Source organism: Streptopelia decaocto (genome assembly GCF_964273445.1).
Source record: "Streptopelia decaocto genome assembly, chromosome: 2".
Taxonomy (NCBI): domain Eukaryota; kingdom Metazoa; phylum Chordata; class Aves; order Columbiformes; family Columbidae; genus Streptopelia; species Streptopelia decaocto.
The window spans coordinates 32,280,163-32,299,943 of NC_138655.1; the positions used below are offsets into that span (position 1 = coordinate 32,280,163).

Consider the following 19,781-nt stretch of genomic DNA (forward strand, 5'->3'; position numbering starts at 1 on the left):
TCAAGATATTGAGTCAAGCAATTGATTTCACCATCCAAGTCTGATGAAAGAGTTGTGCTGATGAAAACCATCTGCATCTTGGAGGCACCCCCACCTCAAGCACAAATTATTCTCTTGTAATGGCCTTGGGCATATGTTGATCAAGAAGGGTGACAGACTAGAACTCAGCAATACTCCACATGGGAGCACATGAGTGCACCCACTGGGCTGATGAACAACCACCCCAAACTGCCCCCTCTCCCAAGTCCTCCTGCAAAAAATGAATGGAGTCACTCAAGAGTAACTTCATTTATTGCTCTCATGGCCTTCAGCTATTCATCAATAGCACTTTATCATCAAATGTATCAAGAGCATCCGACAGATCTACAATAATAGGCATGCCTTTAATAGTGTCTAAGGAGTAAAGAAATGCCCTGATGCCTGTGTCATCAAGTGCAGCTAGTAGCACTGATCCCACCTGTCATCTTGACTTTAAGTATAGCAATCCCACATGCAGGTGTATTGAAAGGACAGTAGTTTCACCAGTTCATGCCTGAATGTGCATATTCAGTCAGTCCTAATTTGACTCTATCTTCTGCCAAGAAAGTGAGAGTAAATTAGAGTTCCCAAGTCAAACTCTCCACATCTTTTCATTGTAATTGACACATATATATATTCATTTCAATAGTTAATATGATTAGTTGTGTACGTGAGCAACTTTCCACTTTAGTGAAAATGAGCCTTTCCAGTAAAAGGTTGAACAGTTTAAGAGACTGGTAATAGTAAATGGTATTCATTTCATTGGTGGGTTTTAGGATCCTGAAAATTAAAGACAAAAAAATCTGTTCTTTCTTATTGCTAGTACAGAGTTATTCCCTCTAGTGACTTGGCCAGATTAAAAATCAGCATTTAAATAAAAGTCACCAATTCAAAAGAATAGTTCAAATCTGGAGTGATTACAGTGCTTTTGCCTGCCAGCTGTCTGGCAGTCCATCAAAAACGGTCTGAAACTCTCACTCTGTTTTTTGATTTGGGCATAAGTCATCAGAAGTCACTATTGCCTGTACCAGGATTGTTTCTATCAGCAGAAAAGCTAGGAAGTGATAGCTCAGGTACCAGTACTCCTCCTCTTTACCCCACAACTATGCTTACATTCAAGCCATTAAACTGGGAGATTCTGCACCAATGCTCTGTAGTTAGCAGGTGAAAGTCGTCTACCCTTTCAGTGCAACCTTGAGAACTAAAAATCATTAAAATAATTTTTTAAAATCAATGCATAAATTGAGGCAGAACTGCTTAAAGATACTATTGAACTGCAAAAGACTTCTGAACATTAGAATTAAAAGAAACTCTGAGGATTTGTACGACAGTGGGTAAATTTATTTCAATGTGAATTTTACATTTTGATCACCAAGCAGAAGTGAATTCTTCAAAAAGCATTAATAAGTTTTGATGTGTATCTACGATTGTCTATTATAATACTTATTATTATTTATAACAGCATAACCCACATAGGTTCCCAAAGGGTTAATGCAACTAGATGAGTTGAAATTCATGAGCATAATCCTAAACAAGTGAGTTGAAGTTCTATCAGGTCTATTTCATAGCATCAGGGATTACTGCTAGCAGTCTAATCCTACTGAGCCTAAGGGAGGTACGTTGTATTGTATTTGAAATCTTGGCCAGGAAAGAACGGAAGGTTAAATGGGTGCCTTGCTCTGTAATCAAATATCACAGGCACTACTTATCTATTCAATGAACAACTAACGTAGAAAATCAATTAGGAAACAAATAGCTTCTTTTGAATTTTTTTTTACCTAACAAAAAGAGAGAGTGAGGAATAAATGGTTTCATTATATATGTTTAACAAAACTATTTCATACTATCCACTATAGAATAATTTTACTTGTAGACTGGCAAATATTAACTAGAAGGCAAAAAAGACCACATAGCAACTGCTGGTGTTTTAACACTATTTCTTTAAGTGCTAGAGCTATTTTCAAGGCTAGTGTGTATTCAAACGCCAACAACTGAGCATCTTCTTAATTTATAAAGCAGCACAGAGAAGCTACACATACAAAAATATTAACTGACTGCAGATAATTGGACTGTGCTCAAATGAAATCAAAAATACATATCCGGTTGTTTGTAATTGAACATCTTAAATTATGTATCAGTTGTGAAGAGCATTTCTTCAGCTGTGCATCATCTTTTGTTCACTTGGTTAAAATCCCAGGAGTACTGAAAAAGGCTGAAGCTCCTGCTGGTCTTTGTTCCCAGCAGGGAGAAGTCCCTTTTGGTGGTCTTGAGGTTAACACCCTCCCCACACACCCCCACCCCCCTCCCCCCCCATACCTGTCATTCTGAATAGACTTCACAGTCTGTGCACACAGACAAACAGCCTGACCTGGCCAGCTAGCCTGACCCCTGGGCAGGAAGAAGATCACATCTGGTTATTAATATTGGGACATTAAAAAAATGTAATCTTCAAGGCACTCAGAGAAGCAGGCTGGCAATTATACAGTATGCACTGGATGTCAGTCAGGGAGCATGTTAGCCTGATATTATGTCTGAGAATGCTAAAATGTTCATTTTGCTCTGATGAGGGGTTTCAAATACAGTCTCGCTCTGTATCTCTGAAAGCTGGTGAGAGAAGTTAGCCCAAAGCACTTAAGTCTTCAGCTTATCTGTTCTTACACTTCCCAATTTTCAGTCTGTCTTACACAGTTTTATAATGTAAAACATTTGTAGCTGAAAACTGATGTAACAAAAAAAAAAAAAAAAAAAAAGTCATTATTTTACGATAGAGGAAGGCACCCCATAAATGGAACAAAACCTCTCAATATTACGATTGTGCTAAACACATCCTCATTACATTCTCCGAATATTTTACCACTATCCAGACTCTTCAGTTCACTCTAGACATGTGAATATTACATGGTTTAAACACACCCAGTTTATGTAATTGGCTAAAATATACAGAAACACATTTGTATGTGCTTGTGATACACAGTATATACACATGCACGTACAAAGTTTTATATAGTATACATTTAACAATGCTATGTGTGACATCTTATTGACACCAAAGTTAATGGAAAATTTACCTTTTTTTTGAGTTGGGCCAAATTTTAACCTTTTCTAAATGACAACACAGAGTCGCATTGGGATATGTACTGAGAATATCAAACCACTGGCCTGATGCATTTATATAGCCAGGTAATTATTTCTGTTGCCCTGCTGGTGACACCTGAAACAGAATGAAAGGCTGTGGTCTGGAACTTTTATATGCTGTATTTTTATGGCATCTCAGCCTTATTCATGCCATGCGGAAGATTTTGGATTGCCCATATGAGCCCAGCACAGGTTCAGCAACTTTCACAAAGAGCACTCTGACTGCCCCATGTGTACTTTTATACCTGTCATGTGGAAGGCAAAGGAGCATGGTCTTCAGAGTAGTCTCAAGTCCATCCTAGAAGATGGTATCAACATAATCTCTGTGCTTGAAACTAGAACTAAAATTATCTCCAAGGATAGTTATTATTAATGCTCCCAGACCAGATAGCTTAAGTCAGCTGTTATTAGTTTGGTTTTGCTGCAAGTCACCATCAAATCTTTTCCCTTGTTTCTTTTCAAATGGAAAAATTTCCTTTCAAATTACATTGGGCCAACACCCAGGATGGGCTTTCTACCAATGATGTGTTAATCTTGTGATCTGTGAGTCTGAAAAAGTTTTATAGCACCAGAGGTGGGAAGTTTCCAGCTTTCCAACAGAACACTAGCACTTGTTTTTAGGTCTGATAGGCCTTGAGATGTCAGACCTTCAAACTGAAACACTATTATGTATGGAAAAGCTATTATAGGAAAAACGCAAAACGCTTCTAAAATATATTAGTCACAAAGTCACGGCAATGTTTTTTCCCCTTAGTATTAGTGGAGCTTGGCTTGGAACATACAGCCATATGAAAAAGGAGTATTGATACAGTTAAAGAGCGCTCTACAAATTTCTAACATATTTTTCCTAATGTAAAATATGCAGGAGGTTCAAAATGCGTGATAGTTCCCTGTGGGATGGTCAGCATACCTTTTTCTGTCTTTATTACTTAAAACAACATAGCCAACTCAAGCTCAAGACAATAAAACCTTTATCCCACTCATCCCAAATAATTAGAAATGTGTATTTGATAATGTACACAAACACTCACACACATATACACAAGAGAAAGTGGAAAAGATTATTGGCAGAAAAGAGAAAAAATATAAAGGAGTTTGGGGCTTGGCAAGAGTGAAATCAGGCTAAGTGCTGCAGAAATGGCACTGTGAAAATAGACACGTAGAGACGTTGGTAGAGCAGGAAGAAGAAGAATGTGGTGAGGTGGTAAACACTGGCTGTATGTGTGGGCAACTGAGGCTGCAGAGAGTAAACCACGAGGCAAGGATGACACTATGAACGGTCCTGAGGGAGCTGGCGTTTTGGAGTGAAATTCCAAGCTTGAGGCAAGAGCGGAAATGTTTCTGACAGGTTGGGGCCTTTTAGGGTGGAGGCTTTCTGGTTTTAAATAGTAGCTGCTTGAAAAATGCTCACAAATGTGGAATAATTTAGGAGGAGAAACAGGCTATGGATGAGGTGACCTAGTGTGTATGCTCACAAAGTATGTCATGATTATCAATACCCTGTAACCTGGTTTTGATCTGTAAAAGTCTCTTAGGGTGTGGATTTCATTCTAACAACACACACTCTGTATCAAACAGGGGAGCTGTTTCGGTGAGGGGGGAAACATTTCCAAATTCAAATTCTCTCCTCTTTTTCACACCCTCTTTGCAGAGCAGTCTCTCTGACTCTACTTTGTAACTAGCCTTTCTCTCAAGCACCAGAAACAAATGGAAAAACCCTAGAAATAAACTTCAGGAGAAAAACAGAAACAGTAATCATCAATTTCAGCAAGAAATTACCCAAATAACAGAACTTTTTGAACTGGATAATTTCTCACAATAGTGACAAACCACAGTAGTCAAACCACAGGAGAGCCATGTCCCAGTCAATTGACAAAGTTAAGAAACACTATTTCGGAAAACTCCTGGGCCAACTCCATTCTTGAAGTAACACTACCAAGATCAGCAATACCACAACAAAAATGGATTTGGCCCACATTCTTGCCATCTTTTTCCTCTCATCACCATTTTAATAGGAAACAAACAATCTTTTTTTTAAAGCTTCAAAGAAATTCTACAGAGGATAAAATAGTCACAATCCATAAAAACCTTGTGTTTTTCATGTATCTTTGCTAATATTTAGACTTTTGTTTAACAATTTGACCTATGTCACACTAAAAGAAAACACCTCATGGACTCTGCTCATGCCATTGGCAGCTGAATACCTGATCTTTATGGCAAATTGAGGAAATAATCCTTACCAAAAACGAAATGCTAGATGAAATTTGGGAGGTAGTATGTGTCAATGAGAGCTTGGGATATGTTTTAGCAACTAAAAAGGACAACCAGTGCTTGAAAATAACTTCAGTATTTCATCCTGCCCAGAACGCATTGACACAGCCCAGCCAGGCTCCCTGCAAGATGAACACATGAGAAACGAAGCATACCTGAGCAGGGGATCAAAATACAAGACTGCAGTCAGGCTCTACAGTTTGTGACAGCAGCTTTCTCTGTCCCAGACAAAAAGGTTCCTGCAGTCACCAGCATCCCCCTGAGTCGGCTCTAACCGGGAACTCCCCACTCCTCCCTGTGCAGGGGGAATTTCACTCTCATCAGACATGCTTATGTGAGCTCTAGCTACTGCCCTTCCTGGTCCTTGTCCTGCCACATCTCCTGCCTGGTGTGGGGTAGGAAGTACAGTGCACACACCGCTGGCTCTCTGCCAGCCAGGATCTCCTGGGCTTGAGCAGAGTAACCCTGCCACCCCCACAGCAGAAAACGTGCATCAAATCTCCTATTTCTTTTTCTCCATTAGTGGCAGAAATGGACCTAGGCCAAGGTTAGAGAGGGTTGTCCTGTGACCGTGTGTTTGTCATACATTTCCTTATTTCCAGTTTTCTCTCATCACTAATACCCTCTTCAAGAGTTTCAAACAGAAGTAAAATATTCTAAGATGCAAACTGCTGGAGACAGAACTATTTAGATGTGTTTCATTTTATGGGGACACAGGAAATAAAAAAGGCAAAAAACAACAGTTATGTACTTTAATTTTTCCAGAAAGAGGGAGGGGGAAGAATTTAAAGTATTTCAAATGCAGTTTTTTGAGCTACAGTCAAGATAAATGCATATCACAAATCTCTTTCGCTTTAACTAATTAGCAGTATTACAGTGTTCAGTAGTGACATTTCAGCAGTAATTGATCTTCTGATGCAATTTTTGTGTATTCCAAACTAGCCAATACATCCAGCCAGGGGGGCTGTGCAAAGACAGAGGCTGCCAGTCAGCACAGAGGAGCCGGTCATTGCCTAAGCGTGACCTTGGACCCCGAGATGCTAAACACACACAATCAACAGGAGCCGCTAGCACTCAACGTTTCTGAGAATAAGACCCTTAATCCCTTCACTTTTAGCACTTCCTTCACCACTGGCAGGTAGCACAGCTTATTTAAATTCAGGTGGCGACTGCCCTGAACTAGTGTTTGTATATACTCACGCAGGGAATTGGGAACTTCCTGGCTCGCTCTGAAATTAGTATTTCATTTCCCATTTTGTGCTGAGTTGGTGGGGAGGGTATTTGGCATCATATTTTCACATTACTTCACACTATGTACAGGGTAAATTAGTTACTATATATTTCTTCCTCTTCTCTACCCTAATGTGAAAGGTTTTAATGTCAAGCAGCATGAAGGCCAGAACAACCCAAAAGTCAACACAGCTCCCACAGTATGAGTTCAACCACAACAGACATCCCATCTCTATTTCATGGTATACCTTAATAACAATCAATAATACATTAAAGTTAGCATTGAACAGTATATAGAGAGCAGACTACAAAGAGTCCATTTGAGTTATGTCTCAGCCTTGTAGTCCACATGCAGAAACAACATCATCTGCTTTGTACCAGCAAATGAATATCTGGGGTAAATATTTGCAAATAGATGGCTAATTAGCTATTTCTGTTCTTTAGGCTTAATGAATAGTTAGCTTCCTTCAGGTATTTGCACCCCAATGTATAGCAGTAAGTGTGGAAAGCAACAAGAGGCAGCTGTCTGAAGAGACAGGCGATGTGACACAAAGGTAAACCGGATGCTTCTTTCCCTCACTCTCTTAATATCTGGGGGAAATTAATTCTCTCACGGGATCATTCAGAGCTGGAGTTTCTCTCAGCTAAATATGCAGGAGGTGGCCTAACCTCATGAAGTAGACACCTAACACAGAGGCAAAGAAGTCATGGATTAGAAACAGGCAGAGGCAGAGAACAGGCTACAGGAACTAACAGGCCATTTAACAGAAACTGCCTCTAGGTCTTCAAACATCAAACCAGGACTGATCTTGCAGAGGGCACAAAAGAATTCATGCCAGTAAAGACCAGCCAAAGAACCACCAGGAATGTCAGAGGGGTTGCAAGCTGGCTTAGCAGGCAGGTGAAATTTAGTACTGACAAATGAATCCAAGAAAATGTGTATTAGAAAGAATAATTTGAAGCAATCAAACAAGTTACTGGCATCTAAGTTAAATGTAACCACTCTAGGACACTTGGGCACCTGTGTGAAGGTGGGCATGGGAAGAGACACGCAATGAACGGCAACATATTTCCAGCACAGAATGCAACAGGATTTGTTTAAAGCAGATTATATTTTTGGATGCACCAGGCATGGGACAGTAAATCATAAAGCTCCACTGAGAACAGTGTGTTCAGTTCTGAAATAGCTGTATATCTCAAGAAAAACTTAGCGGGGGTAGGAGGATCAGTGATGGGATTAACAGAAATGTAGGAAAACTTCCACTAAAAGCAACACCACTGAATAGACTGGAATTCTTTAGTACATGAATAGTGTAAGTAAAAAGAGAGACATGATAGAGAGACCATAAAAAAATCATAAAGATTATTATGAAGATATAAAGATTATATAGAAAGGTCATAAAACAAGTAAAAGCATATGATCTTTCTTGTTCTATTACCATATTAATAAACAACCAAAACTTAATAACTGAAATGACTGACAGAAATTTTTAAAAGCTGAATATTTATATTTTTATGCAGGTTAAATTAACCAGTGGAACTCCTTTCCATATTCCATATTTGCGCATGAAATATTTTTTTGCTTTGCTCTGAGAAGCAATTGTTGTTAGCCACTGTGGAGTAAAGAGATTCGATAAGGTGGACTAATGTTATAATTTGCTGTGATAGGACCATGATTGCATACTTGGCCTATCAATGTGTTGTTGCTTCTAAAATAGCATTTTCTTCTGTTATAGACAGCCAATGCAGAGATGTACTTGACTAACCTTATTTGCGATAGAATATTTTTAATTAGGACAGTCTGGAAAGTTATCTCATTAAGTGTCTCAAAAACAGCTCCAAAGAAGAAAGAAATGTTATTTACACCCAGACCACGTCCTGATAATTTCAGCCCTAAAAGTGTCTGTAAGAAAATTGTGAATAACTGGGAGAAGGAAATTAGAACAGAAATGGAAATCCAACCTTTACTACAGCAGACACTAACATATAGAGACCTTTGTGCAGTATTATAGCAGGTGACAGTAGTAGTCTGGGGTATGTATGGACACACATAGTTTTAAATTCTGTTTATGCTCTTGGAAAGTGTGCAGTTCTATAAGGACACACGCCTGCCTTTCTGCTTCCCCCACTGCACCCTCTGTGCAAGAAACTCAGTTTCCAACAACTGTGACTTCCTGCCTAACACTAGCATTGGATAATATTTGTCTCTCTAAAGTTCTCATGAGTACGAACGACTTCAAACTCTATCTCTGATTCCTCCCAATAACAGACACTGTATTAAGCAGACACACAGGTAAATACGGGCAGATAAAAAGAAGTAGTATGCTTACTTATATTTCTGTAAGGTCAATTTAGACTGCCAAACATATTGGGGGCCAACCTGTCCCTCACCTCTGCTCAGTTAGGGACACATTTTCTTTTTCCCAAAGCCCACGCTGTTTCCTAAATCCAGACAGTACTGAGATTACTTTCTAAATCTATTAGGACAAACAACAACCAGAAGTAAAAGAGAGATATTTGTTTAGTTCCTGTTGTGAACATTGAGGCACAAAACCTTTGTATCTGCAGAACACAAAAGCTGAGGGAACTGAGATACAGGCTTGAACTCTGTAACATGAGATTTCAGAGTTCTCCTTTTATTGATTACCAGCTCAAGTCTTTTCCTTATCATAAAAAAAATTACATTCATACATCTCTTCAAAACCAGCATAGCTCTTGTCCTTTGTATACCCCAAAATGCTTTAGGTAAACCTTATAATCTATTTGATACTTTTGAGGACGCTGAGGCCAAAGAATTTGAGCTGTTCAGTGAACTCATGAAAGAAAAGAAATACCCTAGAAAGACTTCTGGATCTAAATCCTACCTGGAATATGTTGAGTCACAAGTGGTCCCACAAACCTATCTTTGTTTTCCAAGAAACAAACAAACAAAAAATTCAAAGAGACAAAGTGTCTAACTGAGAAAGGATTTACTCATTCTCAAAAATACCCATCAGGAGTCCTAATGACTACATCCAAAGATTTTTCACCCCTTTAGTTCTATAAGCCACAGAAATTCAAGTATCGTGAATAAACTGCTGAAGCCTGACATGCTACAAGAAATACCAGTGGACATAGGAACAGGAAGACAGAGCACACTGACAGTTTATCCAGTTCTTCATAACTTAGGAGACTACCTTAGCAAGTCAAAAACTGACAAAGGTTATCCACAACTTAGGTACAATTCCTATTTCGGAAATTCATCTGCAACAGGGTTAATCCTAAGGACAAATACACTAGTGTTTTTTAATCTGTTCAATGACTCTAGGCCACAAATTCGGTAAAATTAATCTTAAACTTCTTTTTTTTTTTTTTTTTTTTTTTTTTTTTTTTTTTTTTTTTTTTTTTTGTGGTATGTGATCTTTGTCATCAGAGAGCCGACTTCAGAAGATTCTGCTCTGATATATCCCAGCAGGGTCCTGACTTCCTCTTAGGTCAAAGATTTTGAGTCACAGAAGTTCCTGGACAAATAAGGACATAAGGTTTTCAGAAACACTTGCAGTTTGGCCTCGTTTTTTCCACTAGCTTCATTCTTCCTAATTTCCAGTCATTCATTAGCTGAGTGCATATCTGCAAATGCCAAAGGGTGTTTCCAAAATAGTAACATCTAGATACTAAAAGCTGTCTCATTTCAGGAGTAAAGTAAGCCTTTTTCCATGCTCTCATCACTAGCAGACACAAAGAGCAAGAACACCAAGATCCTCCTTAGATTTGTTTCATTGTTCCAGCTGTAAAAATACGAAGCTTCTGGTCATTCACAAAGTATTTATTCAATTAGAAAACATTAGTATTTTTGCCCCAATCTGTTTCCCAAAGAGCAAGTTTTTGTCTAGGTTACATGGAAAATGGGAACATTGTTCTTTGAATGGTATGAAGCTACGTCAGGGAAAGTTCGGATTGGACATTAAGAAAAGGTTCTTCACTGAGAGTGTGGTCAGTCACTAGAACAGGCTCCCCAGAGAAGTGGTCACAGTGCTGAGCCTGTTCAAGGCGTGCTCTTAATCATGTGGTTTGGTTTTAGGTAGTCCAGCACAGAACAGGGAGCTGGACTCCGTGATCCTTATGGGTCCCTTTCAACTCTGGATGTTATAATTCTGTGATTCTATGACTAAGAAGAAGTACCCTTCCTTCTCTTTTGCCATTAGTACTCAGAGTTTTGAATTTAGCATAAAGTTAACATCAGTCATACCTGGTATGATACGTGAGCCAGTTGCATCTTTCCAGGATTTCCCATGGGAAACATCTTCCTTCTTAATAAAGACGTTTGGAGACGACCTCCCCTACCCCCCCCAGCCAAGGACTGCTGTAGGCCAAATCAGAAGTTTAAGACCTCAATGCAAAAATTCTATGTGTGTCGAACAACTTTAGAATGAGATGATAGAGACCATTGGAATTGCCTGTTAGAGTTCTGGTAAGAGTTTCCACTGTAAGCCTTTGTTTAAACTGAGTCACCACAACATGATTGATCTTGAACCTTTTCTGAATAAGAGTAACCTATTTTTCTACAAAAAGTTTGAATACAAACAGTAAATTCTGTGCTGCTTTTATGGGCAGAGGTGGCTCTCTCTCCAGGAGCAGTGCAAGGAAGCCGCATATGTTCTTTGGGAGAGTTTACACAGGAGAACAGAGATTACAAATAAACACTCTTCTTTGGGCAGGCTTCTGAATACTGTCCCTCTATGCTGGGTTGCCTGCACACAATCCAGCAATAAACCAGTAGTTATACACTCATGGATGTTAGACATGTGGATCATGGTAACAGAATGGTTTGATTATCACTCTAGGGTAACAGTTTTAAATAGAAAAAAAAAAAAAAAGATTTTTTTTGTTAGGCACCTAATGTAGTCAAATATCCACTCTTGGAATAAGATTAGTATATTACCATTCATGGCTTCCATTAGCAATATGCAGGTTCCTATTCACGCATATAAGCAAGGAGTATTGCTCATACTCTTCATATGTGACAAAACCATGTTATTTTTTCTGGTTTTGTCATTGTTACAGCAGTAGGATGCCCTAGGCATGGGAATCTGCACACTTCATCATTCAAAGACTACCTTTGCTCAATTTTTGTTTCCTTCAATGCCTCCTGCCTTTAAAAGCTAGAGATTATCTTAATGCCTTCCCTCCCACAGGGAGAGTAGCACATACAGTTTCCCCTGAGGCTACCGTGCACAATACTGTGTATCTGTCTGCTTGAGAACTGCAGGGCTTGCACCTTCTGCTGCAGACCAAGGGGGTCATTTCCATGACATCCTCCCTCACAGATGTCCACAAAAGGAAGGTCTTGTGGTGCCTAGCAGAGCTTCACCTTCTTTAAACATCAGCGTGAGGATGTTGATCAGTATGCACAATCTGCTCGTACAAAGTACACCAGCCTTACACGCAGACCACCAGGATCAAAAAATATTACAAGCTACCACTTGTAACTTATGTTTTATCAACATAAAAAACCTACCCACATTTAATGTAATTACTACCTATTTCCTGTTGTACTGTATTGTATTTTGCCCACTAACATACACATGGAAGCTTATCCAATAAAATATCTCCTGCATTGTTCCCAATTCTTGCTAAAATCAGCAGAACTGGTGTGGCTCAGCATTTCACACCAGCCTCTTCGCTACCCTTCTTTACAAAGTTTGACTGAAGCTTTGCTCCAGTGGTACCCAAAAGGAAAATTTAAAAAAAGGGGAGTTCTGCATATAGCTCTCTAGGGTTTTATTCCCAAATCACTTCTCAAAAGCAATAATAAAGCTAAGTACACATATGCATGTCAAAATACAACCTTCATGTCATGTCTTAGTCCTTTTCTTTTTTAATGCTTGTTCTTAAATACGTTGAAGAGAGTGGAGAATAATCTCACCTGGGAGAGTGTGGTAAGCTGTAATTACAAATTTTAGAGAAGACACCTGTAGCGAGTTGCATAATATCAGCTAAAATCTCCTAAGGGTAACAAGAAAATCTATGTTGAAAGGCTGGGAGGGAGTGGCTGCTAAATCTATGACTGCAATCTATTTATGCACATATACACATGTACTCACACTGACATAATATTCTTACATTCACTATACACTGTATATCTACTTTAAATCTCAGTCAGAAATAATTACATATTTCTTTTAATGTCAGAATGAAAGAACTCCAGGCACAAAAAACAGCTGTTATACAGCCATTTTGTGTGTTGAACATACCAAATAAATGAAGCTGAACCTCTTTATGCTGCTTTTGCTCTCCTCCTTGCTCACTCTTCCTGCTTTCCAAGAGCTTGTGTTCTACTGGGCAGGCTGCACATTGCAAGTCATGTCCAAATAGTTTGGTACAGCCTCCTTTCAAAGAGTAGTGTTACACATCCTCACCCAGGACAAGGCTCAGACTATGATCCTGGACAGCATTTCAGTGGAAGAACATGGGGTTTCGCTAAGCCATGATTTGAGAATACCTTTCTGCTTTAACAGTGTACCATAAACTGAATACAATGCATGCCTTTTTTTTTTTTTTTAATAAGGACCATTATGTAGAATTATCTGAGAGACAGATGACATCTGAATATCAAATACATTAAATATAATGTGAAAATTATTTCTCTACTATTATTTTTTAAATTTAAAATTTAAAAGGAATACATTTGAAATTACTATTCTGCTAGCTTACAACTTGTTTGGGTGTTTCTAATAAATGTACTTGTCTATAGAGTGTAAGTATATACAGTAGGCATATATATTATGTATAGCTATGTGTAGCTGACTATGCAATGTGTTCTTTGAACATTCGTTTCTCTTTATACATGTAAGCACAACAGCATAATCTGAATTACAGTAACTAAAATGTGCAGTGGAAATTAAATTTCATAAAACATTTAAAACCTTAAATGAACATAAACCTGAAAGTACTATAAAAATTGAAATATCCTCTATTGTGAGGTTTATGTTTAGCAGCAAATTGGAATAACTCTTGTTTATCACTGGAAACAGCTTTCTTCACCAATACAAACAACAAGAATGAAAATAAGATTAAGCAAATCATGTTTTGGCTCCTCAGATGTGCAGACATATTCCAATTTCCTTTCCACAATGATTTTTATGCAAATCAATGCTGCACAATCTCCTGACCTCTTTTACCATCATACTGGGACAATGACAGTTCAATAATTGGACTGGCACATATCTAGGATATTTCATTTTAAATTAAAAAGTTAGTGCAGGACAATTGAAATGAAAAGAATGTGACTTTGTGTTAATTCTGGAGTGATCAAGTTTCAACATTTCATGCCAAAGAGAGTAAAGCAAACAAAGTGATAGGGGTTGTTAGTCCATTTGCCCCCATATGCATATACTTCACACCCCCCAACTCAGTTGTTAATTCCTAACAACGATCCTTTCATCCAGAACAAGGATAATGAGAAAAACCCAAGCAGTGTTCCTTGGGGAACTGTTACACTAAAAGTTACCTAAGGACTAAATCCCACTTGTGCCTCTTGCACATGATAAAGATGAGCAAAGCATTCAATATCCCTGGCTGATTTAAAATCCAAATATGCAAACAGCATTATGGAATCCAGACAGACTATTCTGCTTCACTGATGACAGATGCAGAGAAAAAGCTAGTCTAATTAAGCTTTTGACTTTGAACCAGCAGAGAAGTGGACACCTCGCTTTAAAACAGCAGTGCACAAGCCCAGCTGAAGAGCAGGTGCTGCACGGTATTTGCATTTCCTGCAGAGGATGCTAGCTAGCAGGACCAACCAGCTGACCGTGAAAATTCTTAGCCCTAAGTGACCCAAGGACAGACTATAAATCCATCCTATAAAATATAGTAAAAGCCCCATTTGTTCTTCCACCCTTTCAATATGTGATGTTATACATTTGTGATTATCTCATTTTATTGGGCTCTTTAGAAAGCTGTTTATGATCATTTGTGGACAAAATAAAGGCTCATTGTAAACTCTTATTTAAATAAGTTGGAAGGTCAATATGAAACAAAGGGCACTACTTTCATGACCGCTACATGCAAGTTATGCTTGTGTATGTAATATTACAATGCATTTCAGCAAAGGGATAGAGTCCTAGGTAATTACAAAGCTAACATATAATAGCATTGCATTAGCAGCCCAAGAAATTCCTATTGAATTGCATACATCTGAAAACAGAAAGACGTGCTTGTGCTGAAACTTAATTATCTTGGCAAAAATTGTGAGGGCCAGATTCTCAGAAGACATAAACACAAAGCTCTGCTTTACACTCCTGAGGATCTAATTCTTTGTTTATTCAGATAACTTCCATCAGATAAAACTTACCATTTAGATTGACTAATTTGCCTTATTATTTATGGTATCTACAGCTAAGTAACACAATTACTACTCAGCTTGTGAGTAGGAAAAGGAATACTGCTGATCTGCAAACACAAAGTCTGAAAGAGACAATCAGCTTGCTCTGCCAGGTTAAAAATGTTAATGCTGTTGCATTCCACGCTAGGCAAAGAAGACAAACCTTTTCAAGGACAGTTCTGACTGAAATTCTTTTTATGGGTTCAAAGTAAAACATTATGGTAAAAAAATGAATACAGCTTTGTTTGTTTCTTCAGCCATCGTTAGCAATAGACACAGAGGTATTCTGGTTTTGAGCCCGTATGGAAAGATCATCAACACTTTCTGCTCCTGGGTCTTTTTCCAAAATACCATATCCCACATGCCTTTTACCTTAAAACATAAAAGAAAAGGTGTTGTTCTGGTCAAATAAAGAAATAATTTTTACTAGCATACGTCTAATGTTAAAGCTGCCTAAATTCTGCCAAAGACATTAAAACACCATCTGCAAAACAGATTTTCATTAAATTGATCATTTTAAAGTTAAGCAGCTAGGCAGATGATGCTTTTGAGCTAACCTTTAACCTTTAACCTTGTTAAACTCAAATCAGGTCACTCCTTTTGGGTAATATCTTTGCTGTTTGAGAACACAAGAGGTAAAGTGATCTATCCAAATTGAACTGACGATCATAGCATTAATAGTGTTATTGATCAATATTTTGTCAATGAAGGGAAAACCAAGGTAGTTTCCACACAGCTGAGTATTACCCTGCTAACTGCTACCTGTCACTTTCCCTGAGCTCCTAAATAGTTGCGTATATGGTGTAGACTATAGTAAATATCCAATATAATATTAATGTCTATTAAAGCTACTATCAGCTAATTGAATCATGTTTTTTATAGACTAGCATTATATATTTATTTGTGTTTAGAAATTGATCCTGTTGGTCAGTTACTTGATTATCTGAAGCTTCTTTTCAGCCACTCCAGTTTCCTTTGCAAAAAGGCTACCCTGTATTTATTTATTTATTTATTCATTTATTCATTCAAAGTGTTTGGAAACTACTTTATGAGGCCAGGACATTATATATGCAGTTTCCTGAATCAAAGGCTGTTTGACTAAGGTACAAAATGGCTTCCTTAAGAGCAGTTCCAGCTATATGTACTTTATTTCCACAGAGACAGATCACTGTCCTGCCTCAGCTTCCCAAACCTGCAGAAGCGGAACAGTTCCTCCTGCAGCATGGAAATGCACTCTGTTGCTATAGAGGCTTTCTCTGTTTACTTGTGGAGTCACTGAATGCTTCTCGATGGATGCTGCAAAGGGCTTGCAACTCTTCTGTGGTTTAATTTGCTAATATCAAGCTTCACAATTCCAAATGTAAATCTTTGGGAAATTCATTTAGCCCAAGTGGAGTTCACTCAGGGTAAGTCCATCTTTGTTCTGGCTCTTAGCAGCCATATTACCAACACCATTGGAATACTGCACTTCTCTAAGGAGCAATCAGTCCTTTTCTTTTCTAAATAACTTAGAAAACAGCTAAAGATTTCACTTTGCCACACTTAGAATCGAAATCTAAAAGTGACATTTCAATAGTGCCCAAAATTATACAGCTTCAGAAGAGCAGCTCTGGTGTTCATGGTCGCTTTAAAAGCTACAGTTATGAAAAGACATCCTTTTATTTCATCTATAGTTAAGCACAGGAAGAGAAATCAAGCTGTTGCAGTAACATTTATAAAAAGAAAATTCACAAAACAATAACATTTAAATAAATATAAACAACTAAAGAAAAAACTTTGAGGCACTTGACAGAGCAAAGGAACAAAGACACTAATTCTTTTTTCTGTGCTTTCAGATGGTTTTACTATTAAAGTTTTTATTGCCAAACCATATTCACAGCACCTTAATTTTAAAAGAGTTAGAGGAGCTGCTTGAATATAAACACAATTCATGAATATTCGATATTGCTCCCAAGGCATATATCTATTATTCATACAAATTAATGTTTTTTTTTTCCTTAGGTGCTCTAAAAGTTTATCTGATCTATCAAGAGAGAAAAATTTACAACTCTTGTGGTGTCAACAGCTTCACCAAGACCTGACAAAACTATCAAGTCAGCTAGCAGAAAACTTTACCGACTTTCAAAATCTCATTTATTTCCACCTTGAGGCCTGAATGCACACTCATAATTAAAAGTAAAGTTTTCTGGGTGACGTACAGAGGCATTACATTCTGTTATAAAGCACACACATCTAGAACCTTTTGGTTATTTGGGACACATTTTAGTACTGCCAGCCCAAATCTTAAAAAAGAATAACACTCATACCCCAATCGGTATTTTTAATAAGTCATTCCTCTCCTTCAAATTAACCTCAAAATGAGATTATATAAAAAGAAAGTGTGCATGTGTACATGCTATCTGCTTTCTGAGAGTTGTTAAGCCTGGCAGGGTTCAAATTTCCAAGCTTCTCTAAGAAGTCATGAGGGACAGAAACTTCTTAAAAAGCTGAGATTGTCACTAGCAATCCTAGGGACAGGTCTTAAAAAATATGTGTATCAGGAGACTTACAATGCTATGGTTACCAGCAATACACTATCAATTGTCCTCTGTAGAACGTGAAGCTTAGAAAGGGTGTCTGAGAGCTTATGCATTCCTTCTCCACTGGGATGTCTTTCACCCTAACTGATTCAGAGACTGAATTTAAAAGATTAGCGATGGTCATTTGCCATGTATTACAGCTGCACCACCTAGACACTACTGAATTACTCAATCCAACAAACCATGATTTGGAAAAGAAGCAGCTTCAGCAGCAGGACTTTTTTGTGATGAGGGCTAAGAGTTGAGACTCACTCCCTTAGTATGCTAAATCAAAGGTTTTGCAGGACAGGCTGCAAACCCAAACATATTTGACCAAGATTTCTCTAGAGATTGGGTTGAGTGAGTGATGAGACAGTGCTGTTTTGAGTAGATGGTTTGTAGCTTGCAACTCCATAGTTATGCCTGTGGCTTTATTTAAAAAATTATCAACTGCATCTTATTTTTGACAGTCTCCAAAGCTTTGGCAGTGAAGCCATCTGAGAAAAGCCCTCTGCGAAAAGCCCTCTGCCTTCCTGTCTCCCATTCTATCATTGCTATCTGTGACACGGTTTGCAGCAGCATCTCTCTGAATGGTGGCATTTTAAAACAGATCATTGAAATAATTCAGAATAATACTCCAAAAAAGAGATGGGGACCAGCTATATTTAACTTAGATAATGTGAAAAACCTGACTTAGAGTGTGGCTCCACAATCAGCATAACTGGATAGAGCAAGGAACCATTCATGGTCGACAAGGAGCAGGAACTTCTGAAGGGAGTTTTGCTGCCGAGGCAGGCTCTATAACTAGACTCTCAGCTCTTTTGCAACTTTTAAAAATAAGCCTTTGAATCTTTAAAAAAATAATAATAATAAAAAAATATGGTATTAAATTAGCAGAGCAGCCAGCACTTTCAGACAATATGATAGGCCCAATCTTGTGTTACTGCCATTTTTGTCCATAGCAGATCCACCAAGGTTACAACTATGAGGTTATAAAATGAAAATCCATGTTACTGCCTGTGCACTCTGTGTTAGCTCAGAACAACCATTTGAACATGGTTGAACACCAGTAAAATGCTATTCTTGCTTAAACTAGGGGTCTGCTATGGTTTTTTTGTATTTGTTCCATGTGTACACATTTTCAACATGATTAGAAAACCAGCATAGTTGCCGTAATCAGCAGATGACTCCTGGTAGTTTAGTTATCACAGATTTCTAGTATAAATCAATAGATAACACTTGCAAAATGGATTTTCTAATCATATTTAGAGCTTGTTACAGTGACTAATGGTTTGCAATATTTCCTGAATTTTTATATCCCCCAGACAAAAGAAGTTTTTAATAAGTTACAAAGTTATCCATCTTGGAAATAAATGTGTTATATTTCGTACATGAACCAAGACAATCAAGCCAATCCAGTAAACACACTGCAGAAAATAAGTTACCCCATAATTAGGGTTTGGAAAAAGTCACGACAAGTTGTGTAACAAATGGTATTCATCACTCCCACATATTCATTATATCCACATAGTTTTTTCCAGTAAAGATAAAAATATAGTTGCAGTTCTACTAACATATTTATCTATACCACACCCTTTCATGTTTGTGAAAAATCATTACTGTCTTGGAAAAGAAGGGCATACAAAAGGATGACAGCACTTACTTTTGAATATCCTTAGTAATAATGAGGCATATTGCATGAGCTTACTGAAAATACCGATGTAAAATAACTTAGCTGTGACAGATTATGGTTGCAAACAGATATGTATGCCAGAAAGTGATCTCCTTCCCTCTGCACGGTATGGAAAAATCATCACTTTCTATAATCTCCATCAAGCTTCTGATCAAAATGTAATGGACAAAGTCTGAAAATATTACGAGGAATGTAAAACCTCTCTAGTTGTTTATTAGGAGAGGGAAAAAAAAACCCAAAACCCTACGTTCCCTGTGTTCACAGTAAGTGCATCCTAAACAGGCCCCTGGGTGAATCAACACAACTCATGGGGAGCGCTCCTCCCTGACTCGCTTGCATAGTTTTTGTTCGATTACACACATGTTCAATAAACATTTATTCTGCTGTTTAATCAAAGTCTTGTTCGATTAGCACTGAAACAGTTAATTTCCTCATCTACTTGATGCCAACTGAAATTGCTGTCACTGGCTTACCTTGTACAGTTTCAGGGCTGCCTCGTGCCTGTGATTGG

General features: G+C 38.0%; 1 protein-coding gene across 1 annotated transcript in view; it reads right to left on the bottom strand.

The window, feature by feature from the left end:
• The window catches only part of ZFHX4 (zinc finger homeobox 4), a 153,994-nt gene that overhangs the window by 102,632 nt on the left and 31,581 nt on the right, over positions 1–19,781 (bottom strand). Inside the window, exon 3 of the mRNA XM_082045664.1 lies at positions 19,744–19,781. This exon is cut by the window's right edge and continues 465 nt beyond it. Coding sequence (XP_081901790.1) covers positions 19,744–19,781 — 38 coding nt within the window. The remainder of the gene's footprint in view (positions 1–19,743) is intronic.